The sequence below is a fragment of the Lontra canadensis genome, unplaced genomic scaffold (genome assembly GCF_010015895.1).
Source record: "Lontra canadensis isolate GAN:19392208 unplaced genomic scaffold, GSC_riverotter_1.0 scaffold61, whole genome shotgun sequence".
Taxonomy (NCBI): domain Eukaryota; kingdom Metazoa; phylum Chordata; class Mammalia; order Carnivora; family Mustelidae; genus Lontra; species Lontra canadensis.
In genome coordinates, this window is record NW_022631055.1 from 8,854,326 (window position 1) to 8,872,642 (window position 18,317).

At 46.6% G+C, this 18,317-nt stretch overlaps 1 protein-coding gene across 6 annotated transcripts in view; it reads left to right on the forward strand.

The window, feature by feature from the left end:
• Positions 1–18,317, forward strand: part of CRACDL (CRACD like) — a 132,348-nt gene that overhangs the window by 87,525 nt on the left and 26,506 nt on the right. For all 6 annotated transcript variants that reach the window (XM_032877865.1, XM_032877863.1, XM_032877862.1 and 3 more), the window contains exons 3-6: positions 155–323; positions 7,008–7,143; positions 7,480–7,644; positions 13,206–13,433. In XM_032877865.1, coding sequence (XP_032733756.1) covers positions 155–323; positions 7,008–7,143; positions 7,480–7,644; positions 13,206–13,433 — 698 coding nt within the window. The remainder of the gene's footprint in view (positions 1–154; positions 324–7,007; positions 7,144–7,479; positions 7,645–13,205; positions 13,434–18,317) is intronic.

Below are 18,317 nucleotides of genomic sequence, written 5' to 3' on the forward strand. Positions count from 1 at the left end.
CATGGGATCCATTTTTTCAGATGTGCAAAAGCAGTTGTCTGTGTACTTCACGTACTTCTGTGTGGAAAAAGGACTTCCCAGGAGTGAGTAATGGATGCATGGTGCACACCTCACACGTGCTCAGCAAGTAACCACATGCATTCTTTCTGCATAGGAAAGAAAAAGTCCAAGTTCAAGACATTTAAGAAGTTCTTTGGGAAAAAGAAGAGAAAGGAATCGACGTCTTCCACTGGAAATAGCACCTGGAAACAAAGTCAGGCGAAGAGTGAGGTGATTGCCATCGAGTCAGGGCCAGTGGGATATGACTCAGAGGATGAGCTCGAGTAAGTTGCCCCGTCCATCCTTCAGGCTCCTCTCCCCCAATAAGCCTGTGCGAGCGCGGGAGGACCCAGATACTCTGTCTTGGTGTCCTGGTAACTGGCTGGATTTCTGAGTCTCTTTCTCTTCTAGGGAATTCGACTGGAGGTTCTTCTAGGGAAGTTGTATTTTCTGTCTTTTCATACATAGGGATGGAGAAGGTTGAGGGAAGACATTATCACGTACCTATGTGCCAAGTGCTGTGTTTATTAAAAGTCTCCAATCACTGTGGGAGAGGAAGCCAGAACTACCATCTTATAAGTGAGCAAACCAAGCTCTAGAGAAGTTTTGGAGAACTTGCCCATTGCCCTGCAACTGAAAGCTGTAAGATTAGGACACAAGCCATGATTTTATTTGACTTAACACTCTTTTGAAGGCATAGAATATACCAGGAAAATACATCTCTCTAAGCCTGAACTTTGAACTATCTAATAAGAAAATTTTCCATTAGAAGGAGAGAGGGGCGGGGGAAAGTCTTGGAAAAATCATCCAAAATTCTTGTTGGATACAATAGAACCAATAGGTGTGAAAACTTGGGGGAAATCTAGTGAAGTAATCCTTATTTCTAGAACTGGTACCTCACCAAAATATAGTTACAGTATGCATGCTTCAGTGATTCCAGAAGTCACTTCTGTGAATAAAAGGGGGGAGAAAACAGATTTGTTGCCATGCAACAAACATAGTTTGTTTTAGTTTGAGAATAAAATTCCACAGAAGGTATAATGACCCTTGGGATGGGGGAACAGATCCCGCTAGACAGGGTCATAAGTTTCAGGATCCCGGTGATGCTGACCGGTCCCCTTCTTCTCCCCCCAGTCTCCTTGCCTGCTTTAGAGGAGTAGAAATTGCATTGACCACTTGGTGGCACCAAATGACTGAAGTGGAAAGATTCAAGTTTTTTCTTTCAGGGTTTTTGGTGGGTTTTTTGTCTTTCCTGGTGCTGGCAGGGAGCAGAAAGGACCCTCATTACACTTCATCAAGAGCGTGGAGGACGGGCGGTACACGCATTTTTTAAGACAGTGAGCTCCAAATTCTGAGGAAACAAGACATTATCATGATAATCCTGCTGATTAGTAAATGTCTTCACTGGACCAGCCCCAGGGAAATTTTAACACTCACTCACCACCCATGCCCTGTCTCTTAACCCGAACACAGTGGCCCTTCCAACCAGAGAACAGGACCACAGCAGAGTGGGGAGCAGGGTGTGTGTGTCTGTACATTTGTGAGAAACGACCTCTCTACTTATGTGTCTCTTCATTGTCTCTGGAGCCCACAGACAATGGGGACAAATTCCTTTTTATCTTTATGTTCCCAGCACCTGGCAGGGGCCAGGTCCTCAATTACTGGTAAAAATTTGTTGACGGGGCGCCATGGTGGCTCAGTCGGTTAAGCATCTGCCTTTGGCTCAGGTCATGATCTCGAGGTCCTGGGACCAAGCCCTGCATCTGGCTCCTTGATGGAGGTGGGGAGGAGTTTGCAGGAGTGATGCTAGGCTGGGGTGGGGTCTGATGAGGCCCAGGAAGTGCATTGCTTTTAGGGAGCAACACAGAGGATAAGACAAGATCTTTTCCTCCCCCAACTTTATTGGAAGAAAATTAATACATAACTTTGTGGAATTTTAAGGCATATAACATGTTGATTTAATACACATATATATTAAAAACAGATTACCACCATAGAGCTAACACCTGCATCACGTCACCTAATTACTATTTATTTTTTAAGGTGAGAGTATTTAAGATCTAGTCTCTTAACAATTTCCAAGTGTATAATACAAGAGTATTAACGATAATGACTGTGCCATACAAAACTGTGCTGTCAATCTCTTTACTTCCTCGTCTTACAACTGGAAGTTTGTGCCACTTCCCCCATCCTGCAGCCCCTAGTAACCACCATCTACTATGTGTTCTGTGAGTTCGACTTTCTTAGATTCTGCATATAAGTGAAATCATACAGTTTTTTATCTTTCTCTGTCTTCTTTGTTTCACTTAGTGTAACGCCCTTGGGGCTCATCCATGTTGTCACAAACCAAGGGATGTCCCCCTTTCTTGTGACTTAGTAACATACCATGTGTATATGTATATACACACATTCAGACTACATTTTCTGTATCCATCCATCTGGATGGAAATAACTCACTGATATTTCCAGTTCAAACTTAAATTTTTTTACTTTGATTATTTGAATTCACTGTTCTCTTATGCATTTGGTTTCTAGTGATATTAACAAAATTATTCATTTTCTTCTTCATATTGATAGACACTTGGATTGTTTCCATATTTTGGCTGTTGTGAATAATGCAGTGAATATAGGAAGGCAGATATCTCTTCAAGATCCTATTTTCATTTCCTTTGGATAAATACCCAGAAGTAGAATTGCTGGATCCTATGGTAGTTCTATTTTAAATTTTTTGAGGAGCCTCCATGCTGTTCTCCGCAGTGACTGCACCAACTTACGTTCCCACCAACACTGCAAAAAAGTTTTTCTCCACATCCTCACCGACATTTATCTCTTAACATTTTGATGATAGCCATTCTAACAAGTGTGAGATTTGCATTTCCCCAACAATGGGTGATATTGAGCATCTTTTCATGTGTCTCTTAGCCATTTGTGTGTCTTTGGGAAAATGTCTATTTCATTCCTCTGCCTATTTTGGATCAGATTTTTTTTTTCTTGCTATTGATTTATATGAGTCCTTTATATATTTTTCATATTAACCCCTTATCAGATAATATGATTTCCAAATATTTTCTCCCATTCTATAGGTTGTCTTTTCATTTTGTTGTTGGTTTCCTTTGCTGTGTAGAAGATTTTAAATTTGATAATAGTTTCATTATTTATTTTTCTTTTGTTGCCTTTGCTTTTAAGAAATTATTGCCATGACCAATGTCAAGGTCACTTACTACCTGTTTTCTTCTAGGAGTATTATGGTTTTGAGTCTTAATATCTAAGTCTTTAATTCATTTTTTCTATGGTATAAGATAGGGTTCAGTGTCATTCTTTTGCTTGTGGCTATTCAGTTTTTCCAGCACCATTTATAGAAGTGACTGTCCTTTCCTTATTGTATATTCTTGGCTTCTTTGTTATAAATTAATTGACTATATAACGGACAAAATCTTAGAGGCACTTTTTAGCCCCTTTGAGAGTCTGTGTGCTTTCTAGATTCTGTAGCAACTTCTCATCCATCACCGTGGGCAAAGAGTTCCATTTGCCAAGGTGCATTAATGCTGGGAAACCACATGGGACCCTGTCGGTTTAAAAGGCTGACACCCATTTATTGTGTCTGTGTTGTTATGCTTTTTAAGTCTCTTAATCTGTAATGATTTTCCTTCTCCCTCTCGACCCACCCCACTTTGTTTCATGCCATTGATCTGATGGAGAAGCAAGGTAATTTTCTCTACCAAATATCCCATATTCTGGATTTGCTTTCTCTTGGTGTGATTTAACTCATTTTTATAGTCTCTGAATCTCTTGTAAAGTGTTAGATGGATCTGGATATTTAATTCGATTTAGGTTCAAGATGGTACTGGGTACTTATTGTCACATCGCCTCATGAGGCACATGCCGTCTGGTTGTCCCACTTCTCACAACACTGAGACAGAACAGTGGGGTCAGGGGTTTCTCTCAGTGTGATAGCTCCACAAACCTTCACCTAATGGTTTCAACACCTGCTGATGATCATTACCTGGATCCATTATTTTATTGCAGAATGGTGGTTTTCCTAATTGTATCACTCATTCTGTATATGTTAGCTGGAATTCTTACATGGAGGAGACCTTTTTTCCATCACCTCCTTTGTTTCTTTAACATGCAAGTTGTCCGTGAAAGGCAGAATAATGCCTGGTTCTCCTTTCACCAATCTACCTTCAGAGTAACGCTCTGGTGCTCTAGCTGGTACTCTAACTTCCAGCACTGACCAAAGAGTTTTGGGTTTTTTTTCTGTTTTTTTTTTTTAAATATATATCTTTGTGAATGCATGGATTTTTATATATTTTATTTGCTTTAGCACATGACAGTATTCATTTTTATGCTCACAATGCCTCATCTTACACTATTGGGAATCACTTCAGATTAGCTCCTGGGTTCTTTAGACATGACCGCATTTGTCTTTGAAACCTTCCTTGCTTCCTTATACAATGAGAAATCCCTGCTTTATTTGGTACATTTCCTGGCCTAGACCTACGATCAGCCACCTCTTCATATGGTCCCCATTCCTTTTAGTATGAAATGATTTTTAGAGACCACAGTCTAGCTGCCAGAGGTGATGATTGCTAGCTGGCTCTCATTGCTTCTAGACTTCTTCAGTAGATTAGATACTAGAAAATAAATTCTGTTTTTTAAGAGAAAAATAACTCACTGATATTTCCAGTTCAAACTTAAGACAAATTTTTTTACTTTAATTATTTGAATTCGCTGTTCTCTTATACACTTGGTTCCTAGTGATATTAACAAAATTATTCATTTTCTTCTTCATATAATATACCTACAATAATCTCATTACCTCGCTTTCCCACATAGAGGTTACGTCTATTAAGATTGTTGTGTACCATTTTTAAAAATCAGTATTGCTACCAAAAAGACTACCAAGTGTAATTTTATAACTTTGTGGGTTCTTTTGTTCTTGGAATTTATCCTGTTATGAATGTAGAGTCAAAAGTCATCTGGGGGGGCACCTGGGTGGCTCATTCAGTTAAATGTTCAACTCTTGGTTTCAGCTCAGGTCATGATCTCAGGGTTGTGAGATCAAACCTCTTATTGGGCTCCATGCTCTCTCTCCCTCTCCCCACTTCCCCTCGCTTCTCCTTCACCCTCTCTCTCTCTCTCTCTCTCTCTCAAAAAAAAAAACAAAAACAAAAACAAAAAACAATCACTTGGATGTTGAGTTAAAATCACTTGAAATCATTCTGTCCTCTGTGCAGTTATGCCAACAATATGATATAAAATTAGGCTCGTTTGTTTCTGTTTGTTTTCTAGTTTCAGAGATTATCTTATTTCTCTTTTTGTCTGATTTTGTCGTTTAACTATATAAAATATTTACATAATTCTAAAGGCAAAATTATACATGTATAAGTGCCTTGGCACCCTGTCTCCCGATCTTGTCTTGTCCCTCCCCCCAACGGAAACTATTACTTATCCTTCTATTTTTATGTTTTAAAATGTAAGCAAACAACATACCTCTTCACCTGTGTTCAATTATATTCAGACACTCCTTCCCCACATAGAGCTGACATACCATAAACCTTGTTGTGCACTCTGCTTCATTTTCCACTCGGTGCAGTCTGGTGCTGCCCTACCGCGTGGTCACCTGCAGGGTGGGAGGGATGTGCCTTGGTTTATGCACATACCTGCTGAGGGCCATTTGGGATGTTGGTGGTCTCTTCCTTCTGTAATTGTAATGAATGGCCCTGAGCATATGACCTTCTATGTTTTTGCCAGTGTATCTTTGCAGAGGCCTTTTCATGCTGTCTCAACTTCTGCTTATACCAAGAGTAGAGGCATTGGAGCAGTGGTAATGGTTCTCAAAGGGCATGGCCATGGGTTACCCACAGTAGGAGGGAAAGGCAGGTGTGCATGTGATCTTTGTAACAGGAGATGCCACTGGCAGGGAGGGCCTGCCGGGTTCTTTCACTGGGCTTCATGCCCTCCCTGAAGAGTGAGGACACATCCTTCTGGGAGCCTCTAGGTTCCCCTGCTGCAGACTCACTACCGTGAGCTAGAAAGAAGTTGGCAAGCACCATTAACCAACAAAACGTGATCTAAGTGAAGTGGGACCGCCCCCAAGAGTTCTTAATGCCACATAGAGAACAGGATGCCTGGGGCGGCCTGCGGGTGGGGGAGCATGGAGTACAGATGCCCAGTGCCGATGGGGGCAGGTTTTCCTTCCTTCATCATCGGGTCTCAATCATCTCCTTCCACCTATTGTTCAGACAGCTAACCCCCACATCCTCTTAGGACAGACACTGTGTGAATGTCCTGTGCGTTCGGTTCCTAAATGGAGTCTTGAGCTTGGGGCTGGGGCAGAGGCCGGGATGGGGATGATGAAAGGGCCCACCATCTGTGCTCCAGGGCTAGGCACACAAGCTGGATTAGAAAGATCATTCACAGCAGGTAATGAAAAGAGGGCACGACTTTGCAGATCGGCAGTTCCCATTTCAAACCCAGTCCATGGATATGTGTTTTGGACCGCCTTGCCAGGATCCCTCTGTCAGGCAGGTCCTCAGCTGCTGTGCAGACACGACCTCTAGCCTACTGAGGACCAGCTTGTTTGCCCACAGGAATGATTTCACCTTCCTCAGGCATCCACCACAGTCTTCTGCACACACCGCCCACCCCTCCCAGCCAGCCCTTCCTCTTGCAGGCCTGCTGTCTTGGACCTCACACCACATTGAACGCTGGTTTTCCCATTAATAAAAAGAATTCACACAACCTTCAGAGCCGTCAGGAAAATTCCTACCTCTGCAGTGCTCCTCATCATTGGCTGTGGTATTTGACAGGGTGGGGATAAGCCAGAGTGAAAAGCCATTTAAAAATAAATACAACTGAGGGCTTACTGTGGCTGTGCCACTAGGCCCCGGCCCTCCTCTCCATCCTGAGTGCTCAGCATGAGACAGGGAGGAGTGCAGACTCTCACGGTGCCTCTTTTGTCCTAGGGAGTCGAGGAGCGCACTGGGTAGCCGGGCCCTGTCGCATGACAGTATTTTCATTCCTGAGTCGGGACAGGATCCCCCTCGACCTGTGCGGGTATTTTCCCAAGAAAATGTGTGCGACCGGATTAAAGCCCTGCAGGTAAACTGCTCCTTGGCAGTGACACTTGGTATGTATGTCAAATACGAGTCAAGACGTTTTCAAGTTATTTTCTGCCTGTTATTTGACATATTCTGAAGTATAATTGCATGCAGGACACTGCGAATTACTTACAGACGGATCCTGACTCATCCTGAATTGTCACCACTTATTTTCAAGAGCAGGAGGGATGGTGGCAGACAACGCTTTTCAGTTCAGTCCACTACACCAGGCAGGGGCATTGAAAATAGACCCTGAATGAATGAATCAGAGCAGGAATATTTGTTGATAAAAAGTTGCTGATGAAAATAAGAGCAAATGTTCTTTATTACAATCTAGCTAAAAATACAGTGTAATGTGAAAATGGGGCCACCACCTCCTCCGGGGGGCCTTCCTGCCAAGCGGGGAGATGACGCCGGCATGAGTTCTGAGGATGACGGTCTACCCAGGAGCCCCCCGGAGATGTCCTTGCTACCTGACATCGGTCCTGGCACAACCATAAAGGCAAGTAAGCCTGTGCCACCTCGTGGCTTGGCGTGCACCCACTTCAGAGGGCACTGAGGGTGGGGGTGTGCTCTGGTGGCCCCCGTGTGCTCCTGTAAGAGTCCCATGGTCTGTGTGGCCAGGCGGTATTCCAGACCAGGTCAGTGGAGCTCACAGTCTTGGGCTGTTTCCATTATTTGAGCAGAAATGTCCATCTTGTCAGGAGATACGGTTTTGGTAACATTTTTTTGTAATGGTTACAGATCTGATACAATCAATCCTCTACCTGGTTTTTCCTGTCTGAGCAGATGACCAGACCAGGCATCCCATCTGAAAGGAGGAAAACACCTTTATGTCTGTTTTCTGTTGTCATGACATCTGGCTGGAGGGAGAGGGAGTGGTGAACATACGTGACTTAATCTGGACTCTCTGATCTTAGTTTAGGACCATGAGAACCTGTTGGTCTAGGGCTAGAATGCGGTAGTGTGCTGCTGGAAAACAGGGCAACAGGGGAAGTTTGACAAGCAGGAGGGGTATCTATGACCTCAGCAGGGCAGGGGAGCTGATTGTGGATAACACCCTTCCCCATTAGGAAACAGGATGAAGAATTGCACCCCGAGGAAGTCAACCTGCTCGTGGTGCCGCCATCTTAAGCCCATAGGCTGTGCTTGTACATAAATGATCCTTTTCCCTTTAGACCAGCCCTGCTGAGGGGTGGATAAAATTGGAGTTATATGTGTTTTTCTCACACTTGAAAAACAAAGGCCAGAGTCCATGTTTTATAGCCACTCCCCTGCCCGGTGCATTCTTGGAGCTCTGGCTTGTGCCCTAGTGAAGGGGTGTTCACTGGGAATCTCGGGGATTCATCGTGAACCACTGTCTTGTAGATTCTGAGCCACTCTGTTATACATCAGCAGTCACGTCAGCTTGGACAACCAGAAGCCCCCTGGCAAAGGCAGGGGAAAGAATATTTATCTAACTTAGGTGCGGTTGTGGGTCCCCTGAGCATCACCAATGAAAGCCAGAGGAAGGGCTGTGGTATAGCTACATGTAAGTAAGCTCCAGGGTTGGGAGTTCGCTCAGAGCTGGCTAGAGAATTGTTCTCTCCAGAATTCTGCTCTAAGGTGAACCTGCCCCTGCTTGTTCCATGAGCAGGGTCTGAAGGCAGTGAGCTACCCACATCTGTTCTCCCACGTTGAAGAGGAGGAGAAGACAAGAAGGATGATTTGGCCTATTTGATGGGTTTCAAGCCAACCCTTAAAATCCTGGAGGGGAAGGTCGGCAGGCAATGGCTAACTCCATTGTCACGTGGCAGACCCATCTCATACTCTGAGATGTGGAGCGTCAGCATCTCCAGCCTCAGGGGCAGATGGGATATTGTAAGTTTCAGGGCCACGTGCTGGAGAAGCAACTCTTATAAGCCGTATGGACTGGTTTGCCCTCACTCCATCCCACAGTTCTCTGGCTCTCTCTGCCTTTAGCTGGGATTGTACAGGAGAACAGGTAGTTTTTAGTTCCATTCATTAAGGCATGAACCCAACGCTGAACCTGCAAAGCACCACAGTGCACAGAATACATAGTTAGCTGCGTGGGGGCTCCTCTCACTGGGCAGGGCTAGCCTCATCCTTCTCAGCATCCCTGGTCATGTTGCTAAGAAAAACAAGGTTCTGAGATTTTATTAACTGGATAATTTCATTAATTGGGTAATGGGAAACTAAAATTGGAGCCCTTAAGACCTAAAAAAAATTTGTGTAATCTTTGTTATCATGGTTTTTAAGACATAGTGATCATATTTAATGCCCTAAAAGTTTCTTGGGCACAGCGGACTGGTTGAGACGGGGAAACAGTGCACCCTTTAAAATGTCTCCATATAAACATGTGATATTTGGTATAATGATACCCTAAATCCCCAAAGGATGGGATTGGGGGTATTTCATTTTTTCCTGTTGTAACTCCTGAAGCAGGCCCACATGTGTGATAGAGAAACTTAATGAAGATTATTGTGGTGAAATGTTTCTAGTAACAAGTATCTCATGGTACTGCCAAGGTTGTATTTTCTGATGGAATGAATTTTTCAGGAAATGCCTAGAATTATTTTAAAAATCTCATTACCAGACATGAGGTGACAATTAATAAAACTTTATTTGGCTAGTTTTAAGGTAAAATGACATCCAACTAGCCATCTGCTAAGTGTCCTGCCATTAAGTAGAAAGCACTGGGTAGAAGGTGTCCTGCTGACAAGCTGTCCCAGGAGATGAGGGCAGGTATCACATGGGGAGATACAACATAGGCTCTAGCAGAAATGCATCCATGTTCTCAGAGGGTTTTAGAGAGGATTATGTGAGATCTGGTAGGTCAGTGCCTCCCCTGGCTTCAGCTGGGGATTAAAAGCCGGTTGGGAGACAGCCTTCCCAAAAAGGCCCCACCGGCCCTGCTTCATGTCTGCAGGCTGTTCCCGTGTGCACAAGCCTCAGCCCACACCTTGTTGGCTGAGCCCCTCTATTTGAGGACAAACACTATAAAGCAGCTGTCACCCAGGGTCACCCCCGGAAAAGCCCATGAACCCCAGGCCATTTTCCTGTTTGAGTTCCATTCCTCCAATGAAGGGCTGGCCACCTGCTAGACTTTTTAAATCATTCACTTCCAGAATCATCCAGAAGCACAGATTTCAGGACAAACCAGGTGATTAGGAGCAAGCAGTGCAAATGGGAAAGGTTCCAGCCCACAGATAAAAACACAGGTCAGCTTTCCTGCCCTGTCCTATCTTACCTCACAGACTTGCTGTGCTGATCAAAGACAGGATGCATAATTCTCCTGAGTCAGAAAGGTGTTGGTCTTTTCAGGCTCCAAGAACTCTCGGAATGACCACAAAGACTGAGAAGTGAGAGTTGGGCGCCCTAGCAGGAAAGACCAGCCGTGACAGCCAGTGCAGGCATTTTGCAGGGACAGAGGTCACTGTGGTCAGAGTTTCTGTGAAGTTAAGCCCATTGCCAGATTGTACCCCCCGCCCCCAACCCTCTCAGGGCTGGTATGGGCCTGAGCCCAGGACCAGCTGCTCAGGTGGTGGACGAGCCGGGGAGCTGAGTGGAGAGGAGGCAGGGAAGGTTCATTCTTTGCGTTTATAGGAAGGTGACCAAAGCCCATGTCCTCACAAAAGGCATAATCATTCTCACCTGGGAGTACTGCATTTGCAGAAGCAGCTCACCTGGCCTGTTCTCCTGTTCTCTTAAGTTCCACACAGTCAGGAAAACAAAACCCCAGATTTTACCATGTGTATATACATATCGTTCCTCTGGACAAGGGTGGAATGAAGGATTCTTTTGACCTTTGGAATGTACCCATTCTAATGGTGACCCTCAGGGAGGACACCTGGGAAAGGCGTCACCTATCCAATCTTGGGTGACTTACTGAGTCATCAGCTACAACAGTGGAAGCCAAAGCCACAGGCACAGAGGAAGCCAGGAGTCTTGTCCTGTGGTTTATTTTTTTTTTTAATAATTTTTCTTGCTTTATTCCTGTAAGAACCCATGTAGCTGAAACAAGAGAATTAAAATAGATTATGTCCACTTATTACCCTTTTCCCCTCATTGTAGTAATAGTCTTCCCCCATTCGGCAGAAATAAACTTCATACTTGCAAGAGAATATATAAGGGACCTTTCTGTTAAGAGGGAAAATACGTTTCTCCAAGGAAGTTCCCTTGCAGGGGCAGTCCCTGCATCAGCTTGTCTCTCTAACAGTGACATTCTTCTAGGGTCCCCTAGTTTAGCAGAAGCTATTGCATCCTGCTCTGTGTGGGGCTCCAGGGTTGTGGAAAAGAAACTGAGCAACATGTAACCAGGCCGCTGGGAGTCTGCCCACTGCCCACGTCTTGTTTGCTGCCTCCTTCCCGAGGAGACCATCTTCACGGGGGCTTACTAAATCGTTGTGAAATGCCTAAAATTAAGGGCTTAGGTTAAAATGTAAGCTTGACACCACGTTGCACCCATCAGGATGGCTCCTATCAAAGAAGAAAATTACAAGTGTTGGCAAGGATGTGGAGAGATTGGAGCCACTGTGCACTGTTGGTGGGAATGCAAAATGATGCAGCCACTGTGGGAAAAACAGTATGGAGGTTCTCAAAAAATTAAAAATAGAACCCCTGTATGATCCAGCAGTTCTGCTTCTGGATATATAACTGAAAGAACTGAAAGTTAGTTGTTGAAGAGGTGTTTGTACACACATGTCCACAGCAGCTTTATTCACGCTAACTAGAATGTGGAAGCAACCACATTGCTTTATTGCATCATTCATTGATGGGTGAACAGATAAACAAAGTGTGGTATCTACATACAGTGGAATATAGGGAGTCTGACCCAGGCTACAACATGGGTGAACGTTAAGTGAAACAAGCGAGACAAAAAAAGGCAAATCCTGAATGATTCCCCTTAATGTGAGGTACCTAGAGTAGTCAGAGTCATAGAGATAGAAGGTAGTAGAATAGTGGTTGCCAGGGTCTGGGGGGCAGGGGGCAATGGGGAGTTCTTGATTAGTGGGCACAGACTTTCAGTTTTATGAGAGAGAAAGTTCTGCAGATGGTTGCCCAGCAACAGGAGTGTCGTTACTGCCACTGAACCGTATGGCTAGAAGCGGTTACAATGGTAACTTTTGTTGTGTGTATGAAATGTGAAAGATGAACAACACTGGGAGAAAAATGTAAACTTGACACTAATGCTGAGCACCATACAGAATAGAAGCAGGGGACAGGGTTATAACTAAAGCCCAGCACCTCTCGGATTCTCTCTGCATCCTGCTTCTGTGTGGGTTATCATGGGTGCCCACTGGGTACCCTCCTCCGCCTCTTCATGCTGATAAACCTCTTTGCAGTAGAACCCACTGAGACCTCACTCAGGGAAGGGGATGGCCAAGTTCAGTGGGCGGGCAAGAGCATGCTACCGTCATTCTTCCGGGTGACTACCAAAATCCCCTTTCTCCCTGGCAGTGCCTTTGCCCTTGACTGACTGTCAGTGCCTCGCTGCTGAGGTGTAAGCTAGCAAAATATCTGTCACACCAGATTTCTGCAGGAGGACACATGAAGATACAGAAACCTTCTGGAAAGAACAAATGCAGCTGCAGCGATGGGCTGCTGGGTTGATAGGCTCTGCCCATCCTCCGCTCCAGCCTGTAAAACCACCTCTGGGCACACTCTAGGCTTCTAGAGGCAGGAGCACGCCTGCTCTTAGAGAGATCAGGTGGGTCTGTCTCATCAGAGAAAGAGGCTCTTCACCGAAGTGCCTGTACCTGCTTGGAAGGGTGAAAGCAGAGTTGTCTCACCGAGGCTGCCCGGGATGCAGGCTCTCTGCATGGCCATGAAAATGAGTGAGAAGTTTGTAGGGGGTTGGCCCAACATTTAAAGCTCCTTTCTAAGGAAGTCCCCTAGAGTCCTCCCTGTTGAGAGTCAGGCTGTAGGTCTGTCCCTCCATGTAAAGTCCAGAGACGGCGTGGGAAGCCTGAGCACAATAAAAGAAGGGAGCTGATATATTGGCTGGACCCATTTCATACTGAAGAGTTAATGCATGGCCTGCTTGCTCCTTGTCCCATGAAGGTCTCTTTAGTTTCCTCATCCCGGCCACAGTCTCCAGACCAGCTCTTCTCCAGGCAGGCAAGCGATGCCGGCATCTCCCCCCGCACCTCGGACAGCAGCACAGCACCCGTGGCTGATTTCGATTACCCTCCAGAATTCTCCTCCTGCCTGGACAACTCTGCAGCTAAGCACAAGCTCCTGGTTAAGCCTCGCAACCAGCGGTCCAGCAAAATGAGGCGGCTGTCTTCGGTAATGGGGCTTCTTCCTATATGCAGAGGCAGGCTGCACAGGCCTGGTCGCCCCCACGCCCACACCCTCCAACCCTGGCCTCTCTCTTCTCAGGGTCACATGCCCCTTGTAAGAAACCCCCATGATCAGTGGGACCATCTGCAGGAGCTGGAGTTGCTCCTCTTTTTCAATGTACATCACGTAGGTCTCTTCGCTGCATAAACATGCCATCTGTTCATTGGTTCTGCAACACCTCCCGTGAAGCCATCATGCACTGGGGGCCCCTGCCTTCCCATGGCAGTGTAAGGTCAGCATAAGGTCGGCACTCCAGGTCTGGAACAACCAGGCCCTGCCTACCTCTCAGACTTCCTCTTATTCTCCCTCTCTCTCAACACACTGTAGCCTCCAGAGCTGTTTCTGGCCTCAGGCCTGATGCCTGCTGTATCCACGGCTTAAGATGCTCTCCTCCTGGTTGGCTCCTTCTGTCTTTGGGTCTCAGCTCGGAGGTCCTCTCCCCAGAAAGGCTCACCTGACCACCCTGTGGAAAGCAGCCCCACCTTCCAACCAGTACAGTCCCTTCCTTCGTAGCCCTGGCCACACACAGAAATGATGTTTATAAATGTGCGTGCTCACTTATTTACTGCCAGTCTTTTTGGTTTTTGTTTTTAAAGATTTTATTTATATGTCAGAGAGAGAGCACAAGCAGGGAGAACAGAAGCAAAGGGAGAAGCAGGCTCCCCATGGAGCAAGGAGCCCAGTGTGAGACTCGATCCCAGAAGCCCGGGATCACGATCTGAGCCAAAGGTAGACACTTAACTGACTGAGCCACCCAGGTGTTCCTGTTACCAGTCTTCCTGAGCCCTCGCCCCAGCCCTGTGTCCGGCCCCTAGAGCAGTGCCAGCTGCACAGCTGGCATTTAATGTACATTTGTTGAACGGATGAACGAATGAGGGAATGAACAATGACAGATAAGCTGACACATTAGCTCGAACGCCTGCCTTGGGCAAGGACCTACTTAGTAGTGTGGGGTTTGTGCCCCTGTGAGGACAGAAGTCCCCCCCCCCACACCCAGGCATGCTGCCTGTGTAGTCATCGGCTCATAGTTCTAAGAGCCAAGAACTCATTCATGGAGTGCTTTGGATTCATAGTGAATCCAAATAATAATAAATAAATAATAAATCCACATAAGATTGTTGCCCTCTCTGCTGCCCAGCGGTTACCACAATGTCTCAGCCCTGGAGGAGCTGAGAGCAGGGTGTGGGGCCAGCCTGGCCACAGAGAATGACAGTGCTGAGAAAGACTTCTCCACAGTCCAATATTCTCTTCTTCCTTCCCTGGAGACAAGACTGTAGGGTGATGAAAAGCCCCGGACAAGCTAGGTGCTCAGCTAGGGATAGTAGGTTTTCCTTTGGGCATGTGGAAGGTGCTTTTTAAACGCCTGCCAGCAGGGGTGACTTTAGAGGAGACTAACACTGGAGAAGTGAACTGTGGTTACCCTCAGGCTAATGTGTCCTTGTGCAAGCTGGTCACTAGGGTACTTGTGTAAATGCTCGCACACCCAGCACATTTACAGTTAAAGGCTTGGTGCTGTGGGACTTGTCTGGGACCAGTAACCAACCTGCCTGTCCTCATGCTGAGTGGAGCCACAGGGCAGGGACAGAGCCCGCTCCCTCCGGCCTCAAGTCTGGGCTTTATTCCCTTGGGGATGTCTTTTGCCAGGAGGGGCCATAGTACCAGGAAAATCTTCGTGGTTGGGAGGAGGGACCTCACAACCAAAGGGCCAGCCACAGCCTGGCCAGGACTTTGTGGCAGAGGGAAGCCCGGCTCATACTCCAGGTGGAAATGCAGCATCCTTTCTCGCTCTCCACTGGACAGCACTGTACCTCGCCACTTTTCAGCTTGGCTTAGCCCTCAAACCCCCCCTTTTTTTTTTTTAAAGATTTTATTTATTTGAGAGAGAGAGAGATCACAAGTAGGCAGAGAGGCAGGCAGAGAGAGGGAAGCAGGCTCCCTGCTGAGCAGAAAGCCCGATGTGGGGGTCGATCCCAGGACCCTGAGATCATGACCTGAGCCGAAGGCAGAGGCTTTAACCCACTGAGCCACCCAGGCGCCCCCCCCTTTTTTTTTAAGAATAACAAATTCTGATTTAGGCACTCTGGGTAAACATTTCTTGATTTAAACACTGTCATTTACATATCCTCTCTCCTCCTTTGCTTTCCCTTCTTGGTAGGGATTAAAACCCTTCAGTTTTTGACTGGGCAGAGGTGTCTGGCTAGTGGTCACCAGTGTCACTGTTGGGCCCTAAGGTGGAGGCCCCTGTCCTTCAGTGTTCATAGCACCTTTTGCCCTTTGGTTGTAAGGTCCCTCCTCCCAACCATGAAGATTTTCCTGGTACTCTGGCCCCTCTTGGGGATCAGGGTGCTTTCCTGCATTCCTGTTCTGCTCCCAGGGTGAGGCTGAGCTGCCGTGGCCCCCTGGAACCCTGAAGACTTCTACAGAGGTCAGGGTTCCTTCTGATTTCACTGAACAGTGAGGTTCAAGTTTCCCCCGCTTTTCTGATCCCCCATAACATCTGAGGTTTCTTTATGCCTCCCCATTTTCACCGCTGCCCCCACTCAGGCATCTCTCTCTGAGTCACCCCCTCCGACTCTTCCTGCCGCCGTCCACATTCTGTCCTCCCTTTGGGCAGAACAGCTGTCCAGCCTGGCCAGGCACCTTCCAGCTCTGTCACGGGGGGAGGGGGTGAACCCTCTACCTGACACCATCTAGGCTCTGAATCTTTGGAGCTCTAGAGAAAAAAAAGGGGCCGGGCGGGCTTTTCTTGCCTTAAAAACTCCATCTTGGCACAGTTAAAAAACAAACCAACCTTGGCTATTAAGACCATGATATTTATTACCAGTTGGAAAAACACTTCTGCCCCACCAGAGCAGAGGTCGGGGAAGAGAAACACACAAAAGACAAAAGCTGGCGGTTATCTCAGCATTTTATCCTGCTCTCAGGAGCAGGGCCTGTGTGGGGCTCTGACGTGCCGGAAGCAGATGCCTGTGAACTGAACATTTACAGCAGCACCTTGCCCCTGGCTAGTCCTCATCCCCACCCCAGCAGTGCTAGGAGCAGGGAATATTAATTCTCTTTTAGTGGGAGCAGCACAATGATATGAGTAGCCCCAGGTTGTGGCTGACAGAGCTACCAACTGCGAGTTCCGGGTCTTAGAGACTGACAGTACTTCTCAGCAGTGTCCTCTGCCCAGAGATGACACATTTGCTGCCCCGAAACTCACTCTTTCTGGTGAGAGGAGGCTGATGAGCAGGCAGCCATGACCGTCTCCATTTTGGTGCCGGCTGAGCAGTGGGTCCTCCACTCTCGCTTTCTCCAGAGGATTGCAGGGTGTGAAGCTGCTGTGAGGGCCCTGAGGAGGAGGGGAGGGGCAGCGGCGGCAGAGATGGAGCAGGTATGTGCAGCCTTCCTGCTGGACTCAGGGCTTGAGCCCAGGCTGAGTCAGAAGACCCTTTGCTCCCTGCAGAGCCTCTGTTCAGTGTCCCAAGTCCACACTCCATGCTGCCTTCATCCTGCCCAGCCCTTCACTGTCACCTCCTTGTAGCTTCCGGTGGCTCAAGGTGGGATATGCCCAGCTGGGCCTGCTTCTCAGCTTTCTGCTCCTTTTGCGAGGGTTGTGATAGTTTTAAAACACGACCCACATCCTAAACAGGTTTCAACATCAGTGATTTCCTATAGTAGCAGAAGGCCAGTGACATCTTTTGAACCTGCGGCTTTTGAAAATTCTTCTGTAGATTTCTTTGCACATCTTCGTTTTTTCCAATCCAGGGGCATAGGGCTGTGCACCTTGGCAAGAATTAGCTAAGGTATTATCGCAAACACTCTAGTTATCCTGTGTTCTGTTAGCAAGCAGAGGCCAGCTGGAAGATGTTAAAATAGCACCAGCAAACAACAAATGTTAAAATAGTACCAGCAAACAACAAAAACCTAACACAAACACTCTGCACATTTCTTAACATAAAGGAAAGGAGGTCTACTTTCCTGAACTTTTCTTTTTTCCAAGAAGATCAAAGTGTTTTCTAATGTCCTGAACTTTTTTTTAAAAAAGAGTGACCTCAAAACCCTCAAGCTTTTGGTCATTTTCTCACAGTATTTTTGAATAATTCATGACTACCTTGGTCTCTTCTCCTTCCTAAGTGAGCAGCGACTGACTTTGGGTACAGCAAGGAGGAAGTTGGACTAAATTTAAATTCCAGACACTTTTCAGAAGAAAAATACAAGGCAGTGTTTGATTGTCAAGCCAATAGGGCTTCAGGAAAGGAGGGACACCGTAAGCTGCAGGGAAGAGGCAAGACTTCCTCCTATAAGAGTGGAATCTGAGACTGTTCTTGGGGGGCTGCTGGTGGAACACCCTGGAGGTGTGGGGACAGAGGAGCTGGCCAGTCACTTGGCCCAGAGGCTGGCATATTCAGTAGTGCGGGCCCAGCTTGACCTGAGCAGGGATTGGGAGAAATAATTTAAGACCAGAGAATATAGGACTTTTAATTAAGCTGAAAAGTTTGGACTTTATCCATCAGCTATGGTTTGGGACGTTACCTTACAAGATGTGGTTTGCCCTGACTGTGTTTGAGGTGATAAGAATCATCCTTTAGGCAAACCAGTCTCCCTTCACCATGGGGCCCATCCCTGGAGAGAGAGCACTGAACTGGGAAACTAGCTCTTGGCAGCACAGGGTCATGGAGAGAGCACCAGCTTTTCAGCTGAGCTAATAAGCTCAATCTTTACCAAGGTGTGGCCCTCTCTGAGCTTCCAGTTCTTCAAGTGCAAAAAGGAAATAATCCTTACTGGGATGAATCAAGAGTAAATAAAATAATAGGTGTAGAGTGCAAAGCACGGCAGACCCCCAGC